Raw genomic sequence first — 23,778 nt, 5'->3', positions numbered from 1 at the left:
TCTACATAATGTAAAAACAAATAGACTATTTTTATTATCAGACTCAGATGTGGTTCATGTGCTTCTCAAAACTGATTTACATCTCCATCCCACATAAAAATGGATCAGATCTGGCTTGTAAACTGACTATTAATATTTATTTCACATAGGGGATGCATATGTTTAAAAGGTCCAATACGGTGAAAATTCTTTCTTGTTGTGTTTGGTACAAAGTCAGAGGTGCAAAATAAAAGCTTTTAAGATATGAAGACATGACTTTTCCTTTAAGCCCTCCACAACTAGTTAGCTTCCCAGCTTTACAAGCCAGTAAGAATTTGACCCACTTACTACCTCACACCTAACTAACCAGTAGCTCAAACTTTTTATAATCCTGTGTCTGAACTGAAAACTGAAAAGTCTCTGTGGCACAGATTGTAAATGTCAAGTACTTGAAGTTGGATCAAATTCTTGCTTGGCTTCTAAGTCCTAATTTATAGGAATACAGTTTAAAATTTAGGAGTAGGCAATATGTAGAAAATGTCATCACACTCTAATGTACACTGGCTTTGATGGCAAATTAATAACTGACAAACCAAAGCAGTTCATTATACTGATGCAAAAACTGTGCAATAATAAAAAGATCGCCACCAATACAAGCTGCTCCTTGACTGACAACAATGCCAACAAAGATGTCAAAGGGAAACCTACCACTCTATCAGGGTATTTCAAAAAGTACTTGGCCTAATCTGGAAACAAGGGGTGTAACTCCCATTGTGGGCCAAAACTGCATATTATAAGCCTTATATCACTGTCCACAAAAACCCACATGTTTACAGCAATCAAAGAAAAGAAAACAGAAGAAAGCTTTGAGCTGGTGTGATGTTGCTGCAGGACAATGCGTCCATCCACACAGAACAGGTGGCAGAAGCAGCCAAATGTGGCTTTGAACTGCTTCATGAACCTTACTCATCCGACCCGGCACCGCCCGACATCCCAAACTGAAATCCCGCTTGCATGGTCGCCAGTCATCCATGATGAGTATCTGGAGGCTTAGGATGTGAACTACTTCTTCCACGAAGGGATAGTGAAGCTTGAACATCACCTGACCAAGTGCATTGCAGTTATAAATAATGCCAGAACAATCTTTCTCCTGTGATGTTTTCTGGTGAGGCAGAGAACTTTCTGAAGTACCCACGTACATACTATCATCTTGCCCAACCATAAGGCCTAGGGTACATTTATCCCTATTCAGATCGACTATCACCGACCTAATGTCAGATGACTGCATGCAAGCACAATCCACCGCTAGTCCGAAACTCTTCCTCTCTGAAACTGCACACAAACGTGCAACAATCTATAACAGAATTCATTCAACATATCCGAAAACATACACACAAACACCTCTGAGAAGTCCAGTGTAGTTTTCTGTGTATGTGTCTTAGTTTGTCCCTGTGTGTGTGCCCATTTCTCTGACATCCTAACTTCTCCATTTGCTGGTATTTTCCACCCAGAAACACACACATACACACACACAAAATCACTGCAGCTGAATGACTGTTAAGAGTGAGGGTGTGGTGACTGTGACTGTGTGCCACCATGTCTAATGGAAACTGAGTGTGTACATGGAAGTGTGTGTGTGATGAGGATTTCTTTTTTACAATGCTCATAACATTTTACATAATTGGTTATGCAACCTGCCATCCTCTGACTTTATAATCTGACACCTCACAGCTACTCTCATTCGTTCTCCAACACTGATTGACACAAACACACACACACACGCTGATTTGCTTTCTATTCTTAAAGTCTCACATCATTGCAAATGACTGGGGTTGGTTTCCAATAACGCCTGCATTCTGCACTCACTTCCAAGCTGTTCAAAGACTTAATTTGTAAAGCTGAGACTCTTACGGAATCTCTTATTGAATCTTTTATCTCCTCTCTCTTCTTCATTAGAAAAGCACAATCCACTTAAGATTAAGGTAGTTACTGAGCTAAATATGCAATCTAACTTGAGTTAAAGTTCTTTTAGTGCGACTCCTCACCACGGAGCTTTAGAGGCTGAACAAAGATATGTAAAGTTTTCCATGAAGGGTTTCCCCACATTGCTTTAATGTGGAGGCATCACGCCTCACCTGAATGAACCCTCTGAACTCTTACTGCTTTTCTTTCTTTTGCTCCTGTCACACTTTCACTCACTCTGGACTCATTTTCCAAAGTCTTCCACCTCTATAGAAACAGCACAAGAATGGCTAGACGGACAGAGAAGTCAAACATATGTTTTGTGGTGAAAAACTAAATTATAGTTCCATAAATCATAAGAAAAAAGAAACAACAAAACTTTAACTTCTTGGATACCATTTTTTCAAAAGATAAAAAACCTGCAGTCATCCTGTACAACAATTTTTTGAAGTATCCACATGTGTTACAAAGACTTACAAAAACTCCACATACAAATATTTGACAATTAATTTTTAAAAATTGAAAGTCTGCAGTTCAGTCATAAAGTTACCTAATTTTTGTCACATGATTGTTGGTTACAATCAGCAACAAACAACATTATAATTCCAAGCTTTGGTTGGGTTGACTTTCCCAATGAAACCTAAAGTCACACATAATAATTTCCAATACTGCTTTAAAAGTTGAAAATCCAACAATTATTTCTGTTTTTACACTTTCTGTCTCTTATACGTGGTGTAATTGTGCAACCTGTGTTGAGTTTTTATGACACCATTTCTGCTGAAGCATCTTGAGTTCAGTGGAGCTTAAGAAACTCAAATGAAGGTCAGTTGATGCAGTGTGTGTTTCCTAAACACTGATGTGTAACTATATACCTCTGTTCATCCATGCGACTGCAACAACAACATCAGGGTTTTACATGCTGGTTAAGCTCTTGTCTCATTAAATTTAAAGCCTGTCACGACTCTTTTTAAAGTTCATCTGACATGTTTTGTCTACACATGTGGCAGGAAAGCTTAGATAGATGTAGTTTATGTCTCACTATCTGCTGTAAGCCTCGACAAGAGCAGCTGGGTGCTGCCAGAACAACTGCACAAAACAGAAAAGAAAACAAATTCTTTTGCTTGTTTATCCTTGGTACATGAAAAAAAGAGCTGCTAACTTTGGTTTGGAAAGCAGATAGTGGTGTTGAGATAAGGTTAGCTGGCACGGAGCATTAAGCAACACTGTTGACACTGTGTCAAGCACTGATCTCTATGAGAACTGACCACAAAGCTGGGTTTGTAGGTGAACAAATTGGAGTAGGACAGCAATATAAAATAGAAGAGTTTTTGAGGGCACAAAGCTTGGTTTTCTATCCGTTTTGCTTCAAACACAAACTGACAACAGTGTTATGTGTCTTTGGGATGTCTAATGAAAACATGAGCACAGGTGGAGACCTCCTCCATGAGTCCGGTAACTCGTGATGTGTAACACAAGCTGCTCTCTCTCTATCGGAGTGCTTCATTTTTAATGATGGGAGCAGGTTACCTCTCTGAGCTGGGTGAGGGGGCACGTGTGTGTGAGTGTGTGTGTGTGTGTGTGTGTGTGTGTGTGTACATTGCATGTTTACAGGAAATGCGAAGCTGCTCAGTCGTCGATAAAAGGGTCGAAGGTGTCCGGGGGGGATTCAGAGAAAGAGTGTTTGTGTGAAACAAGGAGGCTGGGATCATGTTTTCATCATGTACGGTGATTTCCTGACAATCTCAAGTGACACCAAACAACCCTACACTTGACCTATACATCGCCTGATTGGGTAGCATCATATGCACCAACTAGTTTACTGTGCCGTTCACGTTTACGTGACCAGCCCCCATCATACACCACAAACACCACTGTGAAGCTTAAACATTTGTCAGGCAACAACTTCTTACAATATATGATGAAATTGCTAGCAGATTACTGTTTTTACACAGAAGGAGATGGAAGCTTTGAATGCAGAATGTGGACCCGCCAATTGTTGTTGTCCACTGGCAATGACCAAATAAAAGGTTATGTAAGTTCACAAGATGACTACATTCAGAACAAATGTGACAAAGAGAAAAACAGGATTACTAACTGGTAATTCAAGCATGTGCAGAGAGAGAATAAATACATCTATAAAAAGCTGCAGGTAGCTGGAAGATGCAGACAATATCATTTTGTGGCAGAATGATGCACGGATTAAATTACGAGTCTCCAACAAGTTTAGTTCAACTCATGTGACCAACATGATTAGTTGTGCATGTGGTTTCCTGGATACAAAATCTGTTTCTACAACACAAGCCTAAAGGTTCAATTTACCAATCTCTAAATCCTATTTTGGATTTTCTTATGAAAGTTTATGCATGGAAATAGTGACTATTCTGGCTGTTGCTTCTTTTGAAAGTTCAGCTGCTGCGAACCAGCTCGCACCAGCCCGCCATGTCTTGTCCTCCATGTCTGAGCCTCTCATCCAACAGACTCCACCGACTGGAGCTGGTGAGAGCAGCTGGCTAACTGATCACAGGTAGGCTTTATGCTGTCCTCGTTTAGCTCTGCAGTCTCAGTAAGCCTCAAGACGTACATAAACCAGTTCTCCACCTGCTGCAGGTTCTGGTGGGAGTTACCCTCCAGCCTGCAGCAGATCTCTCACAGAGCTGAACAAGGATGCCGGCATCAGGCCAAGGCTGTGGAGTTAAGAGTCTATCTGAAGGACGAGATACTCACTGGAGAGTAGGGAGAGACTGGGTAGACCATCACTCCCTATATTACATCTGATATTCTGCTTATTCTGAATACTGGATCTGACATATTTTTTTAAATATTAGTTGTTGTTTTTTTTGCCGTGTTGCAGCTGTCACTACCTGCTGTCACTTTGTGGCCTTGACCTGATTGGCTACAAGCAAAAGCCGATCAACACTGCAGGCTAAACGCTGAAAAGTTCAGCCTTTAAACAAAACACATGGAAAACATAAACAAAGGCATATCAACAAAGTTTTGTGTGCGAGTTTTTGTTATTCTACATTTTGACACTATAATTTGCATTTTTACTGCAAAAGTATATCTTTCAAATATCAGATGTTATTCCTCTAGATTACTATCAAGTATCGGCCCTGACAAACCCATATCAGTCGACCCCCGCTGGAGAGGCAGCTGAACGACATTGAGCACTTGGTAAGTAATCTTTGGTGACAGTCATGTGGGAAGTCGGACTGTGGAAAAGCTCAAACTGCGAGACAGCTAACAAGAATTTCTGGCATGACAGAAATCCATTTGACCAGCTGAGTGTGGATTGTTGGAGCCGGTAATTAGGTGTTGTGACCCTCGTTAACCCAAAGGTCAAACGACAGATTCCAGAAAGGTGTGGGAGACCAATTAGAGGTTAAATTCTAGCTTAATCTGTGTCTGTTTGATTTAAGGTCCATCACGTAGAAGTTCTATAATGAAAACATAGCTCATTAGCAATTAAGATAATTTACCTTGAATAAATCCTTTTATAATGCAAAATGAAGCATGAAACAGACGTAACCTCACTACTCGAAGGGTAACCAAGATTTCTAATTAGCTGCTACGAGTTGAATCATTTTATATGCAAGTCTGAAATGGAAGTTTTATCAGATGTGTACATTCGGTAAAAAAGATCCAATGAGCAGAAAGTAATAGTGTGTGATGTGATTGTGCAGAATACTAAGTGTTGTGTTGGACAGGAAACCCCCGTACCCACAGATGAACTGAAAAAACCAAGACAGACTGCAGACAACTTCACAGTCCAGCATGCACGAACACAGACATGCTAAAAAAAAAAAAGTCCCTGTGTGCACTCTTTAAAGGGGAAGTATGTCTTTTTTCACATTCTCATATTTTTCCATCTGTCTTTCTCTTTCAGACATGGTGAACCGGACTGCTGCTGTCTGAGCAGAGCGGCTCTGTGTGTGTGTGCGGGGGGGAGGCAGCTGACACCCTCACAGCAACACAACACGGGGTGTTGAAGCATGCAACAGACAAACAAAAACAGTCTGTGTGCAGCTCGGGGTGGGGGGCTGCACACTAGTAAACACACAATGCATTCATGCACAGGACTCACCTCTGGTCCGGCCGTGTAGCTGACTGGTGGTTCGTCCTCACGGCCAAATTACTGCAGGAGCTGGACATTGAGGAAACAAAGGAGAAAGATGCTTCAGACTGTGTTTGGCCTGAGATGAAGGCATTTCAAAACACCAACAGCAGCATGTATGTGTTTGTGTGCGTGCCAGGCTCTCGCATACTGGAGACGCCAGTCATTCAGGAAAGAGAAGCTCACTTTTGGTCAGTCAGACTAATAGCTACCTCAAATTTCTCTGTGAAAAGAGGGTTTTAGTGTGTGTGAGTGCTTCCTGAGCACCATGTAATTGGGCTTTGGTACGGGTCCTTGTAATGAGGCTGCAGTTTTAAAAGCAGCATGTGTCATTTGCTGAGCTTCAAAAGCACACACACACACACAGACAGGCTGCCTCTAGACGCAGTATGAATTCTCAGAAAAGGTAATGATTAACACCAGGCAGCGAAGGATCCCAATAGTTAACCCAACACTGCTGCTGTAGAAAGCCAGGAGACTGACCACCATCATCACAACCACCATCATAAACATCACTATCTTTATCACCATCAATTATCTTTCAGAGTGACCTTCTTGATAATGACGGCCCAACATGGCAGGTAATCTGTAATACAAAGTCACAGCATGTCTCCTGAAGTTATTCCTCAAAGCTAACGCCTCAGCATGACCTTCAGTGAGCTCTACTGTCACATCAATGTGCTATTCAGGGAGGATTTAAGACAATTAAAACACAAACGCACTTTCATATAAATGCATCTGCCCCAGAAAATAAACGTTTTATATAATAATATAATACATGATTAAATTGTTACATCATTATAAAGCCTATGCCATAATAAAGTGACAGATGATGCTTTGAAAAGCTACTAAACAAATTGAAAACCTCCTCAAATCCACTGGTAGGTTTCAAAGGCAAGTTCTCTTTAAAAAAAAAAAAAGAAAGAAAGAAAGAAAGAAGGAGAAAAATAAATGCCATTAGGCCAAATTTGTAAAAACAGAAAAAACTACCAGAACATAATATTTTATCAAAATTCCTTTAAAAATAATTTAAAAATCCACCAAACATAAATGTACAGGGGTATTATTGTACCAAAACTATTTGTAAATGTGTATCGAGAGTTGTGTGTCTGTATCTCAATCTGTGTGTCTGTAGTGAGATGTGTCAATGTGTGAAAAGATTTGTAAAAGATTTGTAAATGATCTGTAAATGTGTACAAAGATATTAATAGATGAAACGTCTAAGTATTTGGCTACAAGTGCCAGACATGCAGTTAAAATCACCAGTTACAAGTGAAGCAGGCCTCACAGTTGTCTGTCTTTTACACATTACTTTTGCTGCACTTCTCAGTGAGAGATTTGTATCTGTAACTTCAGGGTTTCTTTGCCCTGAACTCAGGCTTACAGGCTCGTTCATTATAGTTGCGTACCACTCTGCTGCTCTGTACATCAGTAGTTATGCCACCTGCAAGCCATCAGGTGGCGCTATCCCACAGAATCTTTGAGGACGACATTGTCTGGTATATGTGAACAAGTTAAATTTGCCGAGTTTGTGGGTTGCTGAGCATAAAACTTACATGATGGCTTGCAGGCGGTATAACAACTGAGGTACAGAGCTGCAGAGCGGTACGCAGCCAGAATGAATGAACCTGAGCTCAGGACACAGACACCCTGAAGTTACAGATACACATCTCTCACCGCAGAAGTCACATGTAAAAAGACTGTGACAAATGTGAGGCCTGCTTGACCTGTAACTTGTGATTTGTCTGTATTTCCAGCACTTGTAGCCAAAGACTTAGACTTTTCCTCGATTAATATCTTTGTATGCGTTTACAGATCTTTTTACACATTGACAAATCTCACTACGGACACACACAAAATTCTACATTCTTCGAGGCAACTATGAAGTCAGTAGGTACCGTGTCCAACAGGCACGTGACAAAAATGTCAAGAACTTTGAGCTGAACTGCAGACTGTATGAACACTGAGCAGGAAGGAAACATGAAAGGACACAAATTAAAATAAGTAAAGTAAAACATCTCTAGTATGTGAAGTCGCCATGTTTTTCAGCATTGGTAATGTTTGTGGGCACAAGGGAAGCTGTTGTGCATGCTGATTTCATTTTTTTTTAATTTGTAAAGGTAATAAAGAAACTCAACAGTTGTTTTTTATGATTTATGGCATTATTGCTGCATCATCATAAACACAAGATACTTCTGAGTTTTCTCTACTTTAAGCTATGCCTTGCCGTCCCCATAGAGATGTACAAATTCATATTGCAGTGAAACATGAACTCACAGTGAGAAAAAATGTAACAGGAGGAAAAAAAAAACACCCAGACAGTCAGTTCAAAGTGCCACACATAAGATAATAATTAGAACAACTACAACTGGAGTCTGAGCAGAGTCTGAACAGGTTGGTCTGATAACATTTTTGCATTAGTCTAACCTGATATGTGACAAAATTGATATGCAGTTACTCTCTTTTTGCATTTATTGAAAGGATTTATAGTATAATATTCTTCCACTAGGTGTTTATAGAACAAGGATTTCCTCTGTGATTAAATAGGTTTTTTTCTACTTTACGTTATGTTATTAAAGAAGGTTCGGATACAGTAAGTTGTGAGTGTTTCTGTGACATCTTGTACAGACTGTTGGAAGCTGTCAGTCTGAACACGGCCCCTTGTTGCTGTCTGCTCTTGACCACTTCCCAGGCCAGTTAATCTCAAATGAGCGTATTAACTCAGTCTACCAGAACCTATTTAGTTCTACTGCAGTACAGCTGAGCTGGTCACATAGAATTTGTCCAGCGACTGTGAGGTCACCTGACCTTTCCCTGCGACCCTTCTGCCTGCACTTAATACTGCAATGGCCATATTTCTATAAATTATATCACAACGCTGCAGGCCGTCCTGCCACTGCAACATAAAATGATACGGCAGTCTAGTGTGTGATGTAACTGTATTGCAGCTGATGATGTAACCAGCTCTGCAGGCAGATTCAAGCTGCACAACACAAAAAGCAATGCATTGTCTGGGACACACTCAGAGATGGATAAAGGGAGACAAGAAGAGAAACAGAGAGAGAATACGACGGGTGAGAGAGAAAGACAGAGGCAACAAGAGATACAAAGAAGCATGCACAAGGTCATTTAATCTGGCAGTCATCCTCTGCAACTCACTTTGTGTACAAACACACACTATAATGCACTGTTTGACATCCAGTTGGTGAACACTGCAGAACCGCTGCACAGCCACACTGACAGACAAGTACTACTGGCCTAGCAGATGATCAATCACTGTCTTAAAGACACGCGCTTTGTGTAGTTGATCCCCAGCGTATGGAAGTGCAGGTGTGAGTGAGGAGCGTCCTGGGAATCCCATGTCTGTAGACAACAGCTGTGTGTAACACAACACTGGACTTGTGAACATGCAAGACGCAGCAAAGGTTATATCACTGCTCATCTCCCTTCTGTCAACAAACACACTACTGATTTGCAAATCTTTGCCAAGTGCCCTCGGAGGCCCAGCAGTGAGGAAGGCTGACATGCACCTGAAGTGCCTTGCTTAAGAGCATCACATAACTTCTAATACAATGAGTGGTTTTAAACTATCTGTGCACTGTGGTATGTTATTATGCTCATCTGTACACTACTGCTAGTCGATGAGTGTACTGAATCGTTCTGAATAAAAAATGACTGCATATATTATTTCTGTAAACCCTCTGAACCCTAAGCAATTCCTGAGCACTTTCAGCTCCTGTCACATTATTACTCACGGTGGGCTCATTTTTCACTGCAATCTAAAGTCCTGCACCTCCATGGAAACAGAACAAACATGGCTAGAAGCAACAGGAACTACAAAATATATTTTGTGCAGTATGACAGTTATATTGCCATAAATCATAAAACGAAAGATTCTGATTTTCTTTGATTATTAACATTTTTCCAAGCGCCCACAGGTGTTACAAAAACTAGAAAAAAATGGTGACTTTCTATACTTTTTTTTTTCTCTGTGTTTTGCATAAACACAGTCTGCAGTTCAGACGAAAAGTGAGTTTTTGTCCCAAGACTTTTGGTCACAGCTCAACCAGTCTTGGCTTCTCGGTTGCACCGAGGAGGGCAAAATTTTTTGTTTTTTACAGAATGTGGTTAAAGCAAGTGATTAGCTTTTGCCACATTTAAGAGAGGGACATGCAGAATAATGTAAATATGATAAAATATCCCAATACTTGGTTTAGATTTGGTTAATTTCCCGATTACATGAGAATGCCCAAGGGCCATCGGAATCAAGGAAATCTTTCTAATAATGGAGCAATTTGGGGGATTTTAAAAAGACAACGTTTCCTGCAACTTGCTGGCAGGTTTCGGGGTTCATTAACCAACTGTGGCAAAAGCATCTCCTAGTTGCTTGGAAAAACTGTAAATAAGATATGCAGGTGGATCTACCCCAGTAACAGTCAGGGACTCACAACCAGCCTAAGTGGAATTAAACGGGTGGTGTTGTTGTTGTATTACAGTGATATTCCTGAAGCTTAATTTTAGAAGCAGAAAACTACATGAAATATTCAAAGCCACTAGCACTCATTACAAAGCGCTACTATACTTGCTAACCTGCATACCTGACTGCACCCAAGTGAAACAAACATTAAATTCTTGGCCACAGCTCAAACACAGTCGAGTCAAACAGCTGCTGCAGTAGATGATACTGCAGATGATCATTTCTCCTGCTGTCATTGTTTTATGGCAGGATTTACTGCTCAGACGGAACCCGATAGGCTTGAGGTTCTTTGACTTGTAAGGACATATTCTGATTAATACGAAATGCACGTGTTCTGCGAGATCTATTAGCTGACAGAAAAAAAAAGGGATTTTTAAAAACCTTAACAGCCAAAGGTTTCATTAGGGGTTCAATTATTACTGCAGAAGAAAATCTGGTTGAGTGATGACAGTGTTAGTCAGACACTGGAACAGACAGACTGGCTCGATGGTAAACATGTTGGATAATGGGAGCGCCTGCCAAACTGTGAGCCTGACCGCCCGCTGAAGCCTGCGACGCTTTCCCTTCAGTGGCACAAGATAGGTAGAGGCTATAGATATTAGAAACAGATAAATGCTAGTGATTCAGATTAGCAGAGCGGAACTCAAACGATTAGTCGATTAATGAAGGGCTGATAATTAAAAGTCACTCATGTAGGGAATGATTTAGCTGAGCTGGAGAGCCTCTTGGATGAACAGGTCTGCTGGAGTAGAAGCAATCTAAATTTTTTTTCCAGCCATGCACATCATTTGTACATATACACGGTACATGCCCTGTGAAATTGCACCTTTGCTTGTCTAACTTGAAGGCTAGTGTTTCTTTCCCTTGTGCTTGCCAAGCATCTCTGTAAAATGCAGCAGAAAACCTTGCAATGAAATTACTTAGGGGCCTGGAAGGTCAACATTTCTCCCAGCTATGCAGCAATTTTGATTTGTGGAGAGCCACAGCGAGAACCAGAAATAGTTTCGCCTAAGGGGTAAATCAACCAGATCCTTACGCAACACGAAAACTTTATCAATCCCACAAGTGGCAATTTGTTTGGAGCAAGTTTTTGTACACATGGCAACAATCACACACAGATAAATTGCCTAATCAAAAGCCACATCATTATATGGGCATATGCTGCGTGCAATAGCACCTCTGCTTGGTGATGCTGAAGTTTATGGCACGTTATGTTTTAAAATGCATTGATTCTCCTATTATTTGCCCACCTTGGCTATGAAACACAAATCCTGCAAGGAAAATAATGGTGACTTGTAGCCCTCGTGAAATTTAACTGGATGGATTAAAACGTTTAGAGTACATAGAGAAGTGGATGAGTAGTTAGAGGACATAAACTGTAAAGGTTTTAAGTGTATTAGTGTCAAGCATGTCAGCAGTGCTCAAGTGTTGTAGTAAACTATAGCATATCCTCATGTGTTGGAGGAGGTGTTGCTGTGTTTCACTCCATACAAGGACATGACCTGTGCTGCGCTATAAATTACTTTAAAGGCAGCTAATTTTGAAGCTAGCTGGCATGTAGTTGGACACGGTGTTTTCAGACAGTCTTCACAGTTCAGTAGCTTCACACACGCACAGACCTCCTCCTCCTCCTCCTCCTAATGCTGCTGCTGCTAGCTGAAGTTAGCTAAGCTACCGGCAGGCACAAAGAGCCCGACAGCTGTGTCTAATACCTGATTAGAGCTGTCCAAACGGACCGCGCTCAGTCTTACCTCCTCGAACCGCGACGGCCGCTCCAAGTCCCCCACACAGAGCCGAAGTGCGCTTCCTAGACGTGGTTTACAGTGAAGTGAGCTCGCCAGCCCGGTCCATTGTCTGGAGGAGATGCTGAGTGTCTGCTCGCCGCTGTTTGAAGCATTAGCTTTTCCCTTTCTGTCGTTCACTGTAAAAAAAAAAAAAAAAAAAAATACTACTCCAGCCCCGCGACCGTAAACCACAGTGTACAGGCGCAGCTACATTTTAAGCTAGTAGCTGTCACCGATGGTTAGCAAAGAGTAAAAAAATAACCAGCTGCTGTCTCACATAACACACCAAAAAACAAGATAAAAGCGAAAAACAAAACAGCTCAAAGTCGCCTTTTCACATAGAAGCACGGCGAATCTCGATATTATCACAACCACTGACAGAATTAGAAAGAACTTTACTCACCTCTAGTGGACGTGAAAACGCACCACAGGAAAACGTCTTAGTTTGCGCTTTTGCAAGACCTTTACGGTTAAATTGATGGACGTGAAGGAAATGGGAACGAGGGCCAATAGGCTCGCAGGAGGGGCGGGATGAGCTCAGATAACGGACCAGAAATCCCTCCGTCTGTTGTTGTTAGCGTCTGTGGATAAATATGTGACTTTTTATAAGAAACACCATGTGAATATTAACGCGAGGCTCGCAGGGAGAAGGAGATGCTGGGCCCCAAGCTGGAAACACACTGAAGTAAGTCGGATAGCTGTCAACCAGCCGATTAGCAAAAATGCTATGTAGCTAGCTGTCATCTGCTAACTGACCTGAAAATGAATGAAAAATAATATTTCAAATTGCTTCCAGCCATTTTCAGCGAAATACAGTTAACACTCCTATAACTGACACGTGAATTATGACTATTAGTTCCTATTCCAACCTTCTTGTCTATTCTTATATGCAAATTTTCTTGCTACTGCACCCAAATAGTCATAATTTGGCATGTATTTCTAACCTCTGTTGTATTTCTGTCCCGTGGATGTTTGGTCTGTGTAGCTTCTGTTTGTAGCCTCCTCTGATCATCTGTGTCTGCAGTCAGTGACATGTCTCTGGCTCAGAGGGTTCTTCTGACCTGGGTCTTCACCCTGGTTTTCCTCATCATGCTGGTACTCAAACTGGATGGGAAGGTAACAGTTTTTTTTATTGTCCTATTAGCCACCAATTTGATTAAAGTCAAGTGACTTAATTAAGATGAAAGCATTTTGTGGCTTCTTGCTGTTCTTTCTTTCCATTCAATGCTTTTCTGCTGCAGTGATCCATTTTAGGGTTGTATGAGATTTGAAAGAACTGACAATGCAACTTCTTGCTTTTCTGCAAAATGAAAAAAATCCAGGAATTTTCACCACAACGCTGGAATCGCTCTTCAGACAAGACTGAATCATTCTCGAATGATTGAGGAGATTTTGTAAGGGACTGTGTCTGCATAGAAAATAAAAAATGTTTTTAAAAAAAGCTGAAAAATGACAAACAAATTAGTTGTCCCGCCTTGTGCAGTGCAAGACGCTGCTGACGGAGTACCTGTTTTTAGTCAATGTCATCCTCTCTGCAGCTGAAATATTTCCAAACAGCCGACTAAGTCTGCGTGATGATGACCAAAATGATCATCACAATCGTTTGGACAATTAGCCTGTTATATCACAACTATTTATTGATTTTAGAGGGTAAATGTTTTTTTGTTACACTTTCACATTGGATAAACAGAACACTGCTTTCACTTCCATGTCGTGCTACATTCCTGGAAATCTGCATATGACCTAAAACATGGTTCCTCTCCACCTGAATTTGGTGCACAATGAAACTGCACTCTGAATGCTTCACTTGATGAACACATGCTTACTGACAGACACTACAATTTACTAATGTTCCCTAAACAACTGACATAAAGGATACAGTAGGCTACTGCTAATCGGCCGTGCACAGGCCTCCAGTCTCCACTCAATTAAGTGATAAGTGTGACCAAGAATTGCTTTTAAAAGGGTGAAATGAGACATCCAAGATCTACCAAGTGATTTTACCAACATGAGCTGTCTTCTGTGAGCAGAGCATTCTCAACGTCGGCATCACAGTCGATCATGTTCATTTAATCCTGAGAAGCCAATGTCATGACTGCAGTTCATATTCCATTAATTGTGCAGCCGTACAACTAGCGTGGCATTTGTTTTTGCAGCCAAATCTTCCTTTTAAAGGGTTTCTCCCCAATTTCTTGCTCATTTTGCTTGCACATGTGGAATCTGGATGCCAGCAAACTCTGTGTCTTGTGAATAAAGTTAGAAAAACAACCCAGTGTACCAAAGAACCCTTAATTCACAGTAAATTATATCAGACTACTACTTCTACTTCTGTAGATTGGCCACAGAAAAAGGAAACTGTGCAACTTTTCGTATCAAAAAGCATGATGTGTAGCAGGATATGTTTGTTTAAGTTGTCTGAAATAATATAAATGGATTTCTCTCACAGGATTTACGAAAATCATCACAAGTGCTCTGTTTCCGATTTGTAATCATTCCAAACAGACCAATGTCAATGAATCAACACATGATATTCAAAGTGGATAAAAGCCTTTGTTCTGTGACTGCCATCCTCATCTCTTTTTTCTCCCTCCAGGTGCAGTGGAACTGGTTCCTCATCTTCCTCCCCGTCTGGGTCTTCGATGGCATCCTCATCCTCATGCTCGCCATCAAGATGGCGGGCCGCTGCAAGCCCGGGTACGATCCTCGCAACGGCTCCCCAGACCTGCGGCTGCGTACCTGGTACCTGACGGCCATGCTGCTCAAGCTGGGCTTCTGCCTGACGCTGTGCGCCAAGCTGGAAAAGCTGGCCGACGTAAAGCTGACGTTTGTGTGCATCCCGCTGTGGACCATGTTGGTGGGAGCACTGGTTGAACTGGGGCTGAACATCTTTCCTGAGAGGAGAGAGGCTTGAGAAGGATCAGACAGCTGTTTAAAACCGCAGCATGAAGCATCGCGCCGACGACAAACCTTTGTAAAAGTATGGCAACAGGTGATTTGTGTTTGTGCGGCCACGACTTTGTAACATTGCCTATTTATGTTCCCAGAGATGACTCAGTCTGGAGGAAGAGTCAGATCCTCATCTCTGTCATTTGTATTCATCTTCATTACAAGAGACTTAAATGGTAGACCTCAGACCTCGGCGGACGGTGCTGGGCTTCGGCAGAGCTGGGACTCTGCCGTTTGTGTCAAAGAAGGGCTGCTAGTGAATTCATTTAAAACAGTCAGAACAGCTCAAAAGTGGCTCTGTTTTCTTTAGCAGCTGAATCTGTGAGACTACTGTGAAGCAAACACTGGAAAAAAAAACATTAACATCCTCTTATGCTCAGTTTTGTTTTGAAGTCAAGATGTCCAGTATTGTTTTCTAGTGTTTATTTTTACTGTATATAAGCGACCACAGCTGCTGTTGTAAAAAGAAGAAAAAATCCCTCAGTGAGGAAGTGAATGGGGATTTTTGACTCTGCGTCCTGTGTTTAAGCATAACTACCAGATCGCAGAGTGGAAGTTTTGTTTTATATGTTTTAGATGCTGTGTGGCTGCATTTATGCACAGACACTTTTACTTGCTCCTAGAGTAGTTTGCCTTTTTTTTTTTCCCCCCAGTTATAAATTAATTTCAAAAGTGTTCATGACAACTGCAAGTTTGGCTGCAAGCACCACACAAAGAAATAAATAACTTGGACATCTGATATTCTCTTTTCCGCCGGCTACTCCCCTCGGCCTCGGACAAGGTCTCTTTTGTATTCTGTAAATCATCATGTGTCCCATTAAAGTCAGTAAGCTCTTAGTCTGTCTCTGCACTCACACTAAAGTCCAAGGTCAATAAGACAAAGCTTCCCCATGAGTTATATTAATTTAATCACATTCCTACAGAGGTTTAATTGTTGAGCTGTAAACTGAATCAAACTGTCACACAGGGCTAAACAGGGCTGCAGATTTTCTATTGTTGTTGTGCCACTGTTTCATATTCCGACTTTACAGCCGGCTCTGCATGAGCAAAATTAATTTTGTGCCATTGTTTCAAATGCATTCTTTACATTATTTTGCACTCTATTGAAAAGAAAGTGTTCTGAAATTGCATGCATGTGTTATAATGTAATAATAAACGACCAGTTTACATCACATTTTGGGGCATTCATCTCAAGTCTTCATGAAGATGCTAAAACAATAAGTAACAAGAGTACCAGTTCACATGTAAATGTTGCCAAACTTAAGGATCACAGACCTTGTGAAAAGGTGGTTCGGTGGTTAGTACTGTTGCCTCGCAGCTAGAAGGTCGCCGGTTCACATCCCGGTGAGGACATCCTTTCTGCGTGGAGTGTGCATGTTTTCCCCATGCAGTGTGCGTTCTGTCCAGGTTCTCTGGCTTCGTCCCACAAGGTCCAAAAACATGTTGAGGTTAATTGGTGATTCTAAATTGTCCGTAATGTGAGTGTGCTTGGTTGTCTGTCTCTAAGTGTAGCCCTGTGATAGACTGGTGACCTGTCCAGGGTGTCCTCTGCCTTCACCCTAAGTCAGCTGAGATAGAGTCCAGCCCCCCGTGGCCCTAGTGAGGATTAAACGGTGTATAGAAAATGGATGGATGGACCTTGTGAAGCAAAGTATTGTGATTCGGGAAAATCCTGCTGAGACGTGACCTGAACTGAACTGTAAAGCAGCCAAAAATTTTTTTTAAAAAACAACAGCAATGAGTGCGTCTGTACTTAAAGAGGACAACTCAGCTCCTCTGACATGCACACGCAAGTTTATCGTGCTATTATATAACACTTCAAATTCTGTAATAATTTATGGTTTGACTGGATTTTAGCACTCAGACGTGCAGCTGTTTTTTCAGTCTCGCAACAGTGGCAGGAAAACTGCACGACAGGAACTGAAACCAGGGAGAAAAATAACTCGCTGAAGACTTCAAGGGCCTGCAAGTCACTTCACCAGAGAGAGTCCGGTGTTTATGCAGAAACAGTGGAAACAGGTCGGGAGTGAATGGGATAAGCTGTGCAGCAAATGCTTGACCAGATTATTAAACACATGCATGACACAAATATATTTTACAGTAAATCTTATGTATATAATAGTAAGGCAGTTCATGCAAGCTGCTATTGTTGCGAACTTTTACTTTAGTTCGACTACACTAATCTCTCAGTGCTATAATGTGCAGCAAGGGTGGGACAAAATACCACGTTGTCTTATGATATGTTATCAATACATTGGTGTAAATTAGGGCTGCAGGGTGGCGCTGTGGTTAGCACTGCTGCCTCGCAGCAAGAAGGTTGCCGATTCGCGTCCTGGTGGGGGTACCGGAATCTTTCTGCGTGGAGTTTGCATGTTCTCCCCGTTCAGTGTGGGTTCTCTCCGGGTTCTCCGGCTTCCTCCCACACAGTCCAAAAACATGTTGAGGTTAATTGGTGATTCTAAATTGTCGTGAATGTGAGTGTGCTTGGTTGTCTGTCTCTAAGTGTAGCCCTGTGATAGACTGGTGACCTGTCCAGGGTGTCCCCTGTCTTCACTCTGAGTCAGCTGGGATAGACTCCAGGATAAAGTGGTGTATAGATAATGGATGGATGGTGTAAATTACTGATCTTTTAATTTAAACTTAGACATTTTTAATGGATTCCCACAACCAGTCTGCACCTGCACCTGCAATAAGGAAAATTAACACTAATCACACTGAATATTCATGATAATACACACTCACTGACAACATAATGTAGTGAATAACTACATAATGGCACTTTCCATCTTTTTGAGGACGTATTTTCTTCACATATCATAATGTATTGTGGATAATTGTTTTGCAGTGTATCGCACACTCCAGGTATCATGATGCTACTGTAATCAAAGAAAATCTATAGTGATGATATGTATTGTATCATGCCCCTAATAGTAGAAACAACCACAGAAATTCATTATATTACTTCTACTTAAGGGCAACCTTAAAATACCTGTATTTTCATTTTTATGCTACAACGCCACAAAAGCTAAAATTACACGTTAATTGCCATACAAAGGTTTTAACCATAAAACAGGAAATGAACTCGTAAAATACAGGACACAGTTACAAATTTAGTTTCTAATGTTACTAGTTTCTAATTCGTTGCACATGTGGCATCCTCAAGAACTGAGAGATCGCTTGAGAGACTAGCGAGGGAGGCAACCGAGACAAGATGATCCCTCTTAAAAATTATAAGCTTCAGTGATTGAGTGTTGCCTGTTCTTCACCACCAGTGATACAAAGATAGGGAAAAAAAAAGCAATTAGGAAAAAAAACTTCTAAATCGCAACTACAGTTTGCCAGAAAGCAGATGTGAGACTCTAAAGTCAACTGGAAGACAATACTTTGGTCTGATGACACCATAATTGATCTTTTTGGACATCAGATGATGTTATGCTACACATCATCACAAACACACCATCCCCACAGTGAAGCACGGTGGTGGCAGCATCATGATGGAGATGTTTTTCGGCAGCTGGTCCTGGAAGACTTCTCAAGGTAGAGGGTAAAATGAAAATGCAGTATAGGGAAATCCTGGAGGACATCCTGATGCAGTCTGCAGGAGAACTGTGACTTGAGAGAAGATTTGTTTTCCAGCTATAACTGGAAAAATTCAGCCAAAGATATGCGGAAATGGTTTAACGAGAACATGGTGAATGTTCTCTTTGAACCGTTTCTGTGTAAAGACAACATGGTGATTGTTCTGGAGTGGCCCAGTCAGAGGCTTCTTGAATTCAAGAACTCATGGACAGAGTTGGAAAATGCTGTTCTATCATTTTGGCTGTGACCAAAAGAAGGATTTCCACTCTACTCAGATGGCTCCATTTAATAACAGTTTAAGTCTTGAAGATGAAAAATGATTCTTTTTTTCTTCTTCTTTTGCACCCCATTAATCAACACAAAACCTCTCATATTATGTGACCTTTTAAAGGAGGTAATGAGCCCTTGGTCGGGAACCACAGGCCAAACTAACTGTATATTAAGTAGTAAAACTAGTTCCAAAATGAGGGGAGAGCAATGATGCATCTGTTTTCACAATTTAACAAGTCATATATAACAGTGTCTGTCACAGGGGCCGTTTTCCAGCATCGGATACTTGTATACAACTGCATGGGATTTGTGAAGCAGCGAGTGATGCACGCTCAAAGACTGCATCCAGTCATTCAACGTTCAAGGTTTTTCCAAGCGTTCCCTCCAAAAATCATTTCTTTGTCTGCGCTCCAGCTTCCTGCCTCGCTCCCACTCACACTGCAAAGGTCAGCTGAGCTCCTCTGGCACGAAGGGATGAAAATAGAGGGAAAGGGCTGTTTTTGAGCTGTATTTGACCTGACACACACCAGCCCTGAATTATGGGGCCACTGCATTGTGGTGTCTGCTCAGATGTGGCCTGTTAAAAGTGCTGAGCTCATTGCTGCAGACTGCAGTGAGGGGGTGGCTTGCATAACACCGACACGGAGCAAGAAAACACAGGCAGGTATACAGCTGACAGAGGTGGAGCAAGAGTTTTACACATCAAACTAGGGGGAAAAAAGAAAAGAAAAAGGCTGTTTGGTGCCCTTTAAAAGTCAGACAGGTGTCTTTAGCTCAAGCAGCCACACTTACAAACACAAGGATACAATTTAAAGTGCGGAGAGGTGCTTGTAAGGTTACCAGAGAACAACAGCTATCATCAATATTTTATCCTAGTAATGGATCACATTGCTGCTTTTATGTGATAAAAAGTCAATTATAGTCAAAGAACACAGATAACCATCACCAGACTCTTTGGTTTTACAGTTAAAGCATCATGTTTTGATTTTCTGGCCCAGATCTCTCAGTTTTAGTTCACTGGCCACAGCAGACTGTCAAAAAAATTAAAAATAAAAAAGTCCCACTGTTTAGTAACATCTTCAGCATATTATTCTAAAAAGTGATATAAGTTTGTTTCCACATCCCTCCCAAGTGACTAAAAAACTTCAGGTACTGCAGGTTTAAATGGTGCCCTGTGGAGTTTTCTAGTAACTAAACAAAAACTTTGTTTGCACTCAGGTTTCCTCAAGTTCTAACAACCATAATGAGTGTGTTTCCTTGCTCTTAAGACACATATAAAGTCTATTTTCAAAGCATTTCAAATCTAGTATTATATTCATGCTTACCTGCTTGCTGTCTTCTTCGCTGGTGCAACGCTGCAACCAACTGTTGATCAGAAGAATGCTGTAAAAGAACGTCTCCATAAAGGGAGCTGACCAAATAAGCCAGGCTTGTTTCAGTTGGTCTGGATTATTTTGAGGTTATTTCGGTTTCACAAATTCAACATATGTGTAGATTCTTAGTCATCCAGGTCATGGTAATCCTTGGAGGCTTCAGTTGTGTTTTACTGAAGCTCCTTTGACAAATTCACCACAGTTACTAATAAACTTATACTGTTAAACTAACCTGGTTCAGGGCAGGTTAAAGCCTGAGTTGTTGCTTAACCAGAGCTCCTATAACACCGGTGCAGGCCGATTAGTTGACTTTGTTAACCTGCATCAGTCAAAAATGGAAGTTTAAAGAAAACCAACAACCAAATAAATAACGTTTAAAAAATGACATAATGATAAATGATAAAAATGTACACGATACTGAACATCTAGGCTTAAATGACTATAATAGCATGACAAGAGCCACACAAACAGTTAACAGTACAAAATATGCAAAAAGTGAGACTATACTGAACACAAATGTAGTACTTAAATTCATTTCACAACAGGAAACCATGTTTAAAAATGTATTGAGCAATAAGTCGACAACAATATCAGAAAAGTAAAACTAGAAGTGGTTAACTGGCAGATGGTTTGTTAAGTCTAGAAATAAGGACCTAAACTCATGTTGGTCTTTGTCAATCGTGGTGTTTCTTTTCATTTATGAAGTGCAGAATAAGTAGAGTCATGGACATTTCTTGTTAAACAGATGATGCATATATATATGTTCAATCGACCAGTAATTTCTTGCAGCCTGTGTCAACGTTCCTGCAGCTGTATGGCCTTTTCTGGTTATTAGATGTTTAAATTCTTTGTCTGTTTCCAATAGTAAGCGCCACTCTCTCTGCACCACTGCTGTTTTCCAAAGTGGATCAATTTGATCCATGTTTGAACTCTCGGGCTGCAATTAACTCACATAGTTGGACCTGGATCGAATTAGCCTGATTGAGTTAACTTGAATCGATCTTTATGGATCCACTTGAACCGATTTGTTGGGTCCGTTTACGTCAGGTGCTGGACTTTATTCCACACTTTTTTGAAAATTGTTTCTCATGTTGGCATCGAAACCCGTTTCCAATATGCTTAAATGTTGTCATGACAACACATCTAAATTAATATCAGTTTACATTTTTTTGAATATGTGCATTTTTAACCCCCAATAAGAACCAGTTCTGACCACAACATTTTTCATCCATTGAACCTTTTATTAGCTAGGCTCATATTTAAAGTAGAAACCACACTACAAGTTTTTTTTCCTCTTTACAAAACTTCTTATGTACACTACAGTGTTGACAGTTAAAAATAACAGAACAAAATGAGATAAATAAACTCTGTGAAAACAACGCTAGCCCCTGAAGACTTCTGTTTTCAGCCATAATTTTTGTCACATTTGTACAAAAAAATATATAAGTTCCTGTCATGTTTCTGTAACATCTAGAACCCGAAAGCATAAAAAGAGCTGCAGAGCGCCTTACAACTGGTACCAAGTGTTTAATTACCACCTCGCTCTCCCCAGAGCCACGCAGCGAAGAGTTCTGTCTCCGAAAATGGAGTCTTTTGAGGCAAACTGACCAAAAAAAGCTAAGGCGTTATCTTCCGTTCTCCAAGATTTTTCAGGCTTGTGGTGAGACTAATCGTGAAAAAGTACAAACCCTGCTTTCAGGATATCATTCCACTGAGCCATCCGAACTCAGACCGCAGATATTTGGAGCGTTTTCAGCGGCTTTAGAGACCAATTTAAGGCTTTGCTCTCATTTTCCAGTGAGAACTAAGACTCCTGTGAGAGGGCAGAACTCCTTCACTGTATGTCTCTGGACCATTTAGTTCACAGTTAAGGACAGGCACTGGGGAAATGTCGTGGGCTACATTAGCAAGTGGGCTGTACTCCAATATTGATAGTAAAATCAAGACACTAATGACAAAAAGTTCCACAGCTGTGGGACATGCACTGAGACAGAAGAGTTTGACTCTAAAATCAGATATTTGGAGAACCGTATTCTCTTCATAGTTGCCGCTAAAACAGACTTTCAATAATTTATTGTACTTTGAAACACAGGAGGTCACTTCAGTCCCTGGTTGATAAATAAAACATTTAATAGACAGGATGCTCCACACTGTAGAGAGACTGGACTTCAGGGAAATAGATAAATAGTGCTTTGGGAATGAGCTCTCAACAGTGTACCATCTGTTTTCAAAGTGTCTAAGAGCACGTGTCAATAAAGAATAAAATAATAATAACAACAATAATATTAATAAGAATAGAGCGACTGAGGCCTAAAAGTTACAGTCCTGGAAGAACCTGAAACTGCTCTGTTGATAATCTGACATAATCAGGGTTTCATGCCCCCAAAGTTTCTTCAGTAATTAACTGTCCTTACACAGCAGTGGATAATATATATGCATTTATATTAAAGGTGCTGTGAGGAGTCACATTTGGGAAGTCTTGACCTAAAGTATCTGTATGATATTGCTTTCTGAATTCTGATATTCCTATTCAGATGAGACAAGAGTTAAGTTGGCGAGCTCTTAATGTAGCTGCATAATTAATATGATGGTGCAGACGGGTTAACATTTCACTGCAACAACTATCTAACACTCTGTAGTGTTTGGTAAAATCCTCGGATTATCATGATTAAGGATTTTTTTTTTTAAGGAGACCAATATATTCCTGGATGTGTCCTGAATGTGATTTCCTGAGACTCTGGAGGCCCGTTGGTGTAACAGCCTTGCCTGGGTCGAATTCTTCCTTGGCTGACCAGCAAGTATTTGGTTTCCATATTAGGAAACCCTGATATACATCCAATAGACACAAGCAAACATAAGAGCTCTGCCACTGGTGCTGAGGGCAGCAGGTACAAGACAACCGCAATACTCGAAGCTGTGACTCTTCTAACGGCCTGATTAAACGCAGCGCTACTGTGTGCTGTAGCTTAATAAACTGATTTAAATACACAGGGGGCTTCTTTTGTTTAGTGGCACTGGAAAACTGCAATAACATTCTTGTTCGGCAATATAACACTGGAACTGATTAAAAAAAATCACTTAGATACCTGTTAATTACACGCCTCATTAATGTTTTGTACCAATTTGAATAAAAACACAGATACTTGCTGCCACCGTATCATTAATGAGGAAATGCAGTTTGATATTCAGCAGATTATTGCAGAGCATTATTGCTCAAAATACAATATTAGGGAAAAGTACTGTGATTTGCTGTATTGATTAAGAAGTATCGATACAATACAGTAGAGGAAATGTAGT

At 40.8% G+C, this 23,778-nt stretch overlaps 2 protein-coding genes across 5 annotated transcripts in view; one reads left to right on the top strand and one right to left on the bottom strand.

Moving 5' to 3' along the window:
- Nucleotides 1-12,409, bottom strand: part of LOC103358117 (putative homeodomain transcription factor 2) — a 56,551-nt gene extending 44,142 nt beyond the window's left edge. For all 3 annotated transcript variants that reach the window (XM_008282949.1, XM_008282951.1, XM_008282950.1), the window contains exons 1-2: nucleotides 12,281-12,409; nucleotides 6,023-6,082 (exon numbers count right to left, since the gene is read on the bottom strand). The gene's annotated coding sequence lies outside the window, so the exon portion shown is untranslated. The remainder of the gene's footprint in view (nucleotides 1-6,022; nucleotides 6,083-12,280) is intronic.
- Nucleotides 12,410-12,897: 488 nt separating this feature from the next.
- LOC103358116 (transmembrane protein 60) lies at nucleotides 12,898-16,433 on the top strand. 2 transcript variants are annotated; one of them, XM_008282947.1, is made up of 3 exons: nucleotides 12,898-12,998; nucleotides 13,338-13,429; nucleotides 14,907-16,433. In XM_008282947.1, exons 2-3 carry the CDS (start codon nucleotides 13,346-13,348, stop codon nucleotides 15,222-15,224), a joined length of 402 nt encoding a protein of 133 aa, XP_008281169.1. In that variant the 5' UTR covers nucleotides 12,898-12,998; nucleotides 13,338-13,345; the 3' UTR covers nucleotides 15,225-16,433. The 2 variants fall into 2 exon arrangements, with proteins under 2 accessions (XP_008281169.1, XP_008281168.1); XM_008282946.1 differs by having other exon boundaries at nucleotides 13,299-13,429.
- Nucleotides 16,434-23,778: the final 7,345 nt, after the last annotated feature.

This window comes from Stegastes partitus, unplaced genomic scaffold (assembly GCF_000690725.1).
Source record: "Stegastes partitus isolate 25-593 unplaced genomic scaffold, Stegastes_partitus-1.0.2 Scaffold290, whole genome shotgun sequence".
Lineage (NCBI taxonomy): Eukaryota > Metazoa > Chordata > Actinopteri > Pomacentridae > Stegastes > Stegastes partitus.
This window is presented reverse-complemented; position numbering and strand designations above follow the sequence as displayed.